This window comes from Struthio camelus, chromosome 5 (genome assembly GCF_040807025.1).
Source record: "Struthio camelus isolate bStrCam1 chromosome 5, bStrCam1.hap1, whole genome shotgun sequence".
NCBI classification, from domain to species: Eukaryota; Metazoa; Chordata; class Aves; order Struthioniformes; family Struthionidae; genus Struthio; species Struthio camelus.
In genome coordinates, this window is record NC_090946.1 from 55958694 (window position 1) to 55967778 (window position 9085).

The 9085-nt window shown below is 54.1% G+C and overlaps 1 protein-coding gene across 1 annotated transcript; it reads right to left on the reverse strand.

Moving 5' to 3' along the window:
• Positions 1-521: 521 nt before the first annotated feature.
• Positions 522-6858, reverse strand: NKX2-1 (NK2 homeobox 1). The gene is made up of 3 exons (XM_009670924.2): positions 6778-6858; positions 3361-3737; positions 522-2559 (listed from the first exon to the last, which is right to left on the reverse strand). Exons 2-3 carry the CDS (start codon positions 3725-3727, stop codon positions 1889-1891), a joined length of 1038 nt encoding a protein of 345 aa, XP_009669219.1. The 5' UTR covers positions 3728-3737; positions 6778-6858; the 3' UTR covers positions 522-1888.
• Positions 6859-9085: the final 2227 nt, after the last annotated feature.

Genomic DNA, 9085 nt, shown 5'->3' on the forward strand with positions numbered 1-9085 from the left:
AATTACACGTTTTGTTGATTGTCCAATACAAACTGCTTCACTTAATCTGTTTTATCTATTTACAGCAAAGTTAATACCTAATTCTCTCACCTTACCCAAAATATTTACCTTACTAACAAACGCACCTCGGTTCGTCAGCTACACGCGCGCCCTGCATACACACACATGCACACATGCACACACACACATTGCACACACACACATTGCACACACATTGCACACACACGCGCACACACACACACACACACACACTTTATCTTCATCTGCTTCTTTGCAAGCCTCCCAAATCGCTACAGAAAAAGCGATGGGCGCTACACGGAGCTGCAGCCTGCAGTCAGCTCCGGCCCGCCCGGGCAGCAAGGCTGATGACGTTTGCAGAGGAAACCGCAGCGCTGTGGGCATGCATGCGGAGGTGTGTACGGGGAGAAAATTAAATGCATTCTCATAAAGAAAGTTAATTCAAACTGCATGTCGTACACAATAAACTATCATTTTATTTTGATTATAAATAAGGTGACTGTACTTTCCTTAAAATACAAGTACATAGGAAAACCTGGTAGAAATGATTCTCTTTTTTTTACAAGTTATTAAAACTGGACGCTCTTTAAAACGGCCGCATATTCTATACTGTCAGTAGGTTCTTCGTTAGTTTGTTTCTAGTGGCATTAGACTTTTACCTTCTCCTCCGTGCCTTTGGCATTTAAATTTCTGCTCCCGGAATACTTTGCTTTCTCTAGCAATAAGTATCCGAGATGCTTTCCCCCGCCTCCCCCCAACCGGGCTAATCAATTTGGACTCGATTTCTTCACTCTCGAGTTTATCAGCCCCACACGTTTGCTTGTAATTTTTCCATGCTGGGTACTGATCCTGTTTCCCATTAACTCCCTGGCGCAGTCCCCCTCTGGGAACAGAGTCCGGGCCCTCGGAGGGGCAGGGGTTCAGGATTTGGTAGCATCCCGGTTTGTTTCTCCATCAAGCAAAAAAAGAAATTAGGGCAAGGGCGGGACCGGGGAGGGGACCAAAGGGAAATAAAAAAGAATATTCGTAATGTGTATAATTTATTAGAAGCTTCTTAGGAACTATATTTAAGCCAAATATCTACATAAGTTACAACAGGAAAAGGCGGCGTGCGCAAATAACAAACTGCCAGAGGATTTACGACGGGGCGATCAGTGTCCATAAAAAAGGTGGGGGTTGGTTTGGTTGATTGTATTTTTTTTTTCATTTTACAACAAAATATACAGGTTACTAAAAACTATGGGTTTAGTCCAACTTTTGACAGCATTATACAGCTACAGGTTCACATCAAACGTAAGGAGGAAAATAAAAGCCAAGCCTTTGATGACTCCACATCTCCATCCGCTGGCCCTGGCGGCGGGGCTGGGAGAGGAGACCGGGGGGAGGGGGGAAAGCTGCTTCTTGTGTCTGGGTGACGCGAATGCTTTTTTGGGGAAAACCACCCCATCCCCCAAAATCTCTATATTTACATGCAAGTCCTAGACGCTGGCAAAGTGTACATCTGAAATCCAAGCCTTCAGACCACGCCTAACGATGGTCCCCTTTCTGCAGATTGCTCCATGGTTATTAGTCAGAATTTTTTTAACACCCCATTTAACAACCTTGGGGGGAAAAAAATACCCAAAACCATCAACTGTAGCAATAAAACCAAACAAAAAGTCACTCCCCCTCTCTCTCTCTCTCTGAGGGGTACTCAGAGAACCATTCAGTTAAACCAAAAAAAATAAGCGTTAAAAAAGAATGAAAGAAAAAAAAGAAAAGAAAAGAAAATCACCCAGTAGTTTGGACAGGGCAGACATTTGTGTGACTGGGGAAATCTGTTTTTTTTTTTCTTTTTTTTCCTTTTTTTGTTTTGCTTTGTTTAATCCTTTCACCAGGTCCTACCGTATAGCAAGGTGGAGCAAGACATGGCAGTGCCATAGTCAGAAGTAGAAGAGTTTAGGTGAGACAAACTGGAGACTTGGCTCTGCAGAGAGGAAGGGCTGGCTGAGTGCTGTCCCATGTCTGGAGACTGCCCCGCACTGTTTGTCTGGTGGCTCTGATGCTGTCCGAGGCTGTTGCCATTGGTAGCCACCGTGATTGTTGTAGCTGCCTGCTGCTGATGGCTCTGGATCGCGGCTGTGGGTGTGTTGGAGCCTGCTTGGCAGGGCTTGCCATCCTTCACAAGCACTGGCACTGCCACCCTTCTGGGAGACTGCTGCTGCTGGCAAGAGCCGTTCTCCTGTTGCATCTGCTGCTGCGCAGCCTTGTCTTTGGCCTGGCGTTTCATCTTGTAGCGGTGGTTCTGGAACCAGATTTTGACCTGAGTCGGGGTGAGGTGTATCATGCTGGCTAAATGTTCCCTCTCAGGGGCGGAGAGGTATTTCTGCTGCTTGAAACGTCTCTCCAGCTCGTAAACCTGGGCCTGGGAAAAAAGGACCCTCCGTTTCCTCCGCGGCGTGCTCTGGAGCGGGGCCATGCTCTTGCTCACGTCGCCCAGGGAGCCGAGGCTGCCCATGCCGCCCATGTTCATGCCCGAGGACGGCGCCATGAAGCGAGAGACTGCAAGGGAGAAGACGACCCGTTGTAAGCGGCTCGGCTCGGCTCGGCCTGAGCGGGGCCCCGCGGGCCTCGGCCCCCTCCGCCCCGCCGCCGCCCGCTCCTGCCGGAGCCCCGCAGCCTCCCCGCAGCCGGCCCCGGGCGCGGGGCTCCGGCCAGACCCCCGCGGCGTCCCGCTCCCCGCCGACGCTCCGCAGCCCCCTCGGCGGGCGGCGGCACCCCTCCTCGCCCGGCCCAGCCCCGGGGAGTAAAGGCGACCGCTCGCCCCTCGCCCTGCCCTGGTGACACCCGAGCTGGGGGGCGGCTGCCCGAGAAGGTACCTGGAGGTGACAGCGAGCCGGCAGCGGCCGCGGCGGGGGGCTCCGCCGGGCTGCCCGTGGCGGGCTCGCCCGCTCCCCCCCCGGCGCCTCCGGGGACGCGGGTCCTGCCCCTCCGGCTCCCCCCTCGCCCTGCCGGTGCCGGGCGGCGAGCAGGGCACGGGCACCGCCGGCTGCCTCGGCGGCCCCCGGGCCGTGCCGTTCCCGCCCCGCTGGACGGCGAGCCCCGGGCTCCCGCTCCCTCGCAGCGCGGGGGCTGCCCGCCTCCTTCCTCCCGTCGGCAGCCCCGGGAGGCTGCCATGAAACCAAACGGGGGAGGAGGGACCGGACACGATCCTCGGGCAGGGGGAGGAATGGGGGGGGGCAGCTGCGATTCGGACCGAGTTTTGCCCTGCCGCGGAGCCCCCGGCGCCCGCGGTGCGGCGGGGCAGGTGCGCAGCCCCCCACTCCCCCCCCCTCCAGCCGCCCAGCCCCGGGGCTCACTTACTTGAGGAGAAGCGGGGGTCCGGGTTGGTGCCGTACCATCCTGTCGCCGAAGCGCTGTTCCTCATGGTGTCCTGGTAAGGCGGGAGCTCACTCATGTTGCCCAGGTTCCCATTGCAGTAGCCCCCCATCGTAGCATGGGAGAGCTGGGGGACCCCTGCCGCTGTCATATGGTAGGCGGCAGTCACTGTTCCGTTGTGGCCCATGGGGTGCTGCTGCATGGCCGGCTGAGAAACCTGAGACTGTCTGTAGGCTGACAAGGGAGCCCCCAAGTTACTGCCCTCCATGCCCACTTTCTTGTAGCTTTCCTCCAAAGGACTCAAGATGTCAGACACTGAGAAAGGAGTCGTATGCTTTGGGCTCATCGACATGATTCGGCGGCTGGGGAAAAAAAAAAAAGGAAGGGGAGGCAAATCTTTTTTTTTTTTTTTTTGCCAAATATTCTGGTGTTGCCTTAACGCCGATCTTGTTGGATGTACACGTAACCGAGTGGACGAAGTCCGCCTTAATTGGATTGAGTGGAGGCTCAGGGCTGCCTTTCGTTTGTTTTAGCCAGACGCCAGGTTTTAGGCTGCCACCAGAGGCGGGGCATAGGCACTAAAGCAACAAGACAATAGAAGCCTACATCTTGCCCAAGATAATTAGCTTACATGCTGATGACAAGGTAAACACCTTTAAGTTTTACTTGTCAGGATTTTTTTTTTTATGTCTTAAAAAAAGAGAGAGAGAGAGAGACAGAGAGGGAGAGAGAGAGACCCCGTGAGCACAAGTCATTTTATTTTTTTCGGGGGTGGCAATATTATGGATGGGGAATCGAAGGCAGTGCAAAAAGCCCCATTTGGCTGGGTGAAAGGATTTAAAATCAGCTCCCGGGTGGCAAGGCTGCCACCCAGTCTTTGTGAGAGCTGGGGAGACGGGGCTGAATGCCGGTGAGCAGAGGGACCGAGCTCCCCTCTCCCCTCACTAAGTTTGATGTGGCAGGAGCACTGCAGCCAGGAAGGGCGAGCTCTCCGGAGGGCAGACATTTCGCGCTGGGCCACCGCTCCCAGGGCTCCGCACTCCCTGCACGGGCTTGTCAGGTACCTCGACTGGCTGCTGGCTGAACAGCACTTGGGGTTTAGCATCTCGGAAACCTTTTTTATGTCTTCTAAGACCCCCAGTGCGAGACCCCCAATGAGAGGATCGTTTGTCTCCCCAAAACTATAAGTTCCGTACACCCAGGGCTTTTCTTTCTTTCTTTCCTTTTTTTTTCCTACTTCGAAGAGCAAGAAGATGCAAGTCTGCAAAGACGAGCAGTAATTCAGTTGCCTGAGGCGAGGAACTGCTGAAAAATAGGTTAAAGCAATATGTCGCTCGTTATTCTCAAAGGGAAGGAGTGTCACAGACTGTCGTGGTCCCTCTGAACCTGAAGCTGCCTTCTAAAGTTATTTATACAGCATGGGAGCTAGGATGGAGAAGACCTCTCAGGTCATCTGCTACACCACCTTACCAATGAGTTTCCTGCAGTTTCTAATAAAGTGCAATTTCTGGCACTTTCGGGTCTGTTCTCTGGTCTGATGTGAAAACAAAAGAGAGCCCATTCACAGCCACACACATGTACATACAGAGAGTAGCTACTGTCACTCCGGTCTTTGAAGAAATCTCCCAACTTGTCCAGTGTCTTCAAAGCTCACATTTCTCGGGTGTTCCCGAGAGAAGAGAAACCTCCCCTAAGTGTTTCACATCCTGGCCTATGGTCCTGGGAAATTCATTTAATAAAGCGATTACCCGAATATTAAGAAAATTGCAGCGAAGGTACAGTTAACCCAGTGACTTTGAAGTGTCAAGTAACTATTTAGTAATTGCACTTGTAAATATGTTTGTGCTCGGCTGGTTCGTGCTTAAAAATGCAAAAGTGCACTTGCTACCCGGGAATAACTAAATATCTTTGTCTAAAGTGGCAGCATAAATAGCCGGTCGCTTTGTGACTGTGCTTGATATTAGTACATAAGGATCATTTTGCTTCAATTGGGAGGCTCTCATTCAGTAGGCAAGAAACCGTTTAGGAGAAAGTAGGTTCCCGTATGAGAGTTAACATCCTTCAAGTGTAAGCCTGTGCCTTGATTACACTTTAGGGCTCTGCAAGAGGTGAGCTTTTCCACACAAATATAATCGGGGAACTTTCTTTCAATCAGGCCTTCAGCTCCTCTACATCATCTCAGCTGCCTCTTTCGGCACCAGCTCCCTCAAACCTGAATACCCCGAAGAGGGCTTGTGAGTCTGCTGGGTTACCACACGCAGCCCAAGGGCGACCTTGGGTTAGAAAGGTGGCTGCTTTTACCACATTCTCATTTCTTTTCCAAATCTTATATCTTGTCTGTCCTGGTCCCTGAAACATTTCTTTCCTCCCCCCCCCCCCCCCATCTCCCGCTTTCTGCGCTTATTTTTCAGTATGGTCTTTGGTTTTGCTCCTACGAAGAGAGACACACGAGCTGCCTTGTTTTTTCCCCCGGATTTCTCACCCGTCAGCTCCGTGCCTGTTCTATTAGCCTTAAAAAGGAGGGGATGGGTGGGGGAAAGGATTTACCAAAAGATTCACCAAAATAACTCTGCGGTCGACTCAAGCCTGGGACGAATGATAGCGAGTGACCGCACTATTGGTGGGGCAAGAGCTGGGGCAGCGACCCTGTTTCGCTCCCGAGGCCGAGGCGCGAGGCGGCCGGGCACTCTCCGCCGCCGCGCAGCGCCGCGCCGCTCCGCGGAGCCCGCCGGCGCCGCAGCGTCTCCCGCAACGCGCCCCGGAGCGCGGCCGCGCTCGGGCTCGGCGCCGCAGCCCGCAAGCGCCCGCCGCTGCGCCTTCCCGGCGGCGCCTGCCGAACGGCTCCTTTTACCGCTGGCTGCGGCTCGGAGAGCTTATCTATCCTCTGGCTAGACTGAACGCAGGTTAACTAGCCTGCAAAGCACTGCTCGTTTAGATTAACTCAAGGGAGTCCAGCCTTGGCTTTGCGCGGGGTCTTGTAAAGGGAAGTTAGTGCGAGAGCTCTAATTCCGCCTTCGCTGGGGAGCGGGGTGAAACTCTCTTTGTAGGTTTGATCGGTTAGTTTATAAATACACCGAGCGCATGCAGGCACATCTACACCGTACCACAAGGTCCCAGCCGCACTTTTTTTGCCCCTAGATCAATCTAGTGAAATGGAAGCAGTTTAGGCTCTGATCCTCCTTTCCCACTACGAAATAACTGTAAGATGGCAAATAAAACCCCGGACAACTAGCAAGAAAGCTTGTTTGCTGTTGATCTGTCCCATCCGCTCACTTTTTTTCCTCCCCCCCAACCCTCCATCCCAACTTTCGTTTGCCAGAGCTGTCTCCCCGCACCCCCCGGGAAGTGTAGCCGCCCCGATAGGGTCCTGCCTAGGCTGTCTCTAGTGATGTGTTCGTTTACCTGGTGATGCTGCTTAGTAAAACGCTCGAGTTAAAAGGAAATGCTAAGGAGGAGAGCAGGGAAGATGAGATGCGTTTTGCCTGGTGGAAGCATTTTCATGAGAAAGGCACGGTCTTCACCCCGTGTTTGCAGAATGCGGCTACACGGACGTCCCTTCAATAGCTTCTGACCCCACACAATCCGTTTGATAACACTCGAGAGGTGGAAGAATGGGAGACTTTGTCAATCAAATGGTGCCAATCCCAATGGAAACGGTGCCACCAAGACCGCAGCGCGTTTCCTCATCAACTGGATTGCGGGGGCTGGGAACTCAAGGATCAGCTTTTGAAAGTGCGCACAGGGCTCTCCAAAGACAACAATGTCTTTTTTATACGAGCTGCCGTGCCTCCCCAAGGGGAATCAAATGTGCTCGTCCAGCCAGAGCCGCGGAAGGGCTGCAGCTACGACTTGCCACCCATTTCGCCGGGCAGCAGCCGCGGCGGGGGGAGGGCATTTCTGTCTGTTCCGGCGCCTCTTCTCAGCTCCTTGCCCCAAATCGCTCTCCCCTCCTTTATACACTTCCAGTTAAAAGCGATCGCTCCGCTGCGCCTTTCCTCCGCAAGCGGAGCTCACGCAGGAGAGCGGGCTCGATTCAGCGCAGCACTTAAGCACGTGCTTAAGTGTGACCAGACTCCTGGGGTGGCTGGATCTGAGTACACGTCTAAAACCTTTGAAGCATCTGATCTCAATGGGGAGAGGAGAAGGCTACCAAACAACTTGTAGGCAAATTCTTTCTCAAAGAGAGATTTTTTTTTTCAGGTGCAGCTTACTAATGCAAAGGCAAAACGGGCTCCATGTCCCCAGTGGGTCGCTTCAAAAGTGCGTGTCTCCCTGCGCCAAGCCACTGCGACTTCTCGCTGCAAAAACGCCCAGCCCTTCCCTGCCCCGCTCCCGCGGCCGGGGTGTCCTTTCCTGCAGGCATGTGTCTGCTGTGAACTGTCACCTGCCACTGGAGCAAAGGGCTCGGCAAGCTTCCTCTGCGGCGCCGTGAGCCGCTTTTAGAGGAGTCTACGTTAAAGCGGGCAAGAGCAGAGCTGGGACTCAGCTCTTTCTTCTGTCCTGTTTTTTTCATTAGTTCAAGTCTAGCACATAGATATAGAGAGAGATTTAAATTACCCTCCAAAAACCCTTCGTCCGGAAAATGAGAGAAACACCCCGCACTACCGGGACAGCTAGCCGCAATTCTTCCCGCTTGGCTGACCCTCAGCGAGCTCTGAGAAACTTCATCACTAATTCCTTATGCATGTAGGACTAATACATCCCCTGTTCCCGTAGCCCCCAGAAATCAAGCGTGCCCGGCACATCTTGCCCGCAACCCACGGCGGGAGGGAGGGAGCGGCGGCGGGGCGGCCGTTTCGGCAGTCACTGTGTGGGGCGGACATGCGTCAGTGCCGCCGCCGGGCGCCGCGGGGCGCTGGGAGCGGCACATGCTGGGCAGTGCGAGGCAGGGCTGCTCCCCAGACCCGCTCCTGTAAGCGATCCCTAGGCGTAGGGCGCTCTGGAGGAAGAACTGTTGTCAGGGCTCAGCGGGATAATTTAACTCCGTAGGAAAGTCACCTTGCCCTGGTTATTTCGTTAAGCCGGCAGAAACTCCGCAGCAGATCGGCCCGAAATCTCTTCCCCTGGCGTGGGAATCCGAGAAGATAACCAAAACAATCAAAGCCTAAAACAAAAATCCTTCCTCCTCCCCAGCACACGCGCAGTTACTCCTCCAGCTGCTCAGGGCATGGAGGCTCTTGCACGTGGGGTTTCCTGGGGACCCTTTCGTGACCAGCCCTCCGGCCCCACTTGCAAGGCTCCGTCCAGAGAACTGTTTCTCGCAGCCCTTTTGCCTCCCACCCATCGCTTCCCTAGCGCCTGTCCGACGGCTGGCCCTAATCTTCCGTCCCTGTCTTGTCCTTGGCTGAGGCGTTTCCGGACAAGAGGGCCAGACGGGGCCAGGCACGGAGTGCCAGGGCAGGGTTTGGGGGCCGGGGGCAGCAGAGCTCGGGAGCGCGCCCTGGCCCGGGGACACGCTGCGCATCCCTGCTGCTGCCGTGCGGCATGGGGCAAAGGGCAGCCAAGATTAAGGCCCCAGACGGCCTGGGGTGGAGAGCAGCGGGACTCGTGCAGATATAGTAATTCTGTCTGATGCTGGCACCTTATTAGCAATTAATATATTGTCCTTATGAATTCTCCACATCTGGCTTCCTTATTGTCTGTACATTGTCACTGTCGCAACACTCTCAGTACGTCTATACAAGACTCTTTATTGTCCCAGAAGCATCTC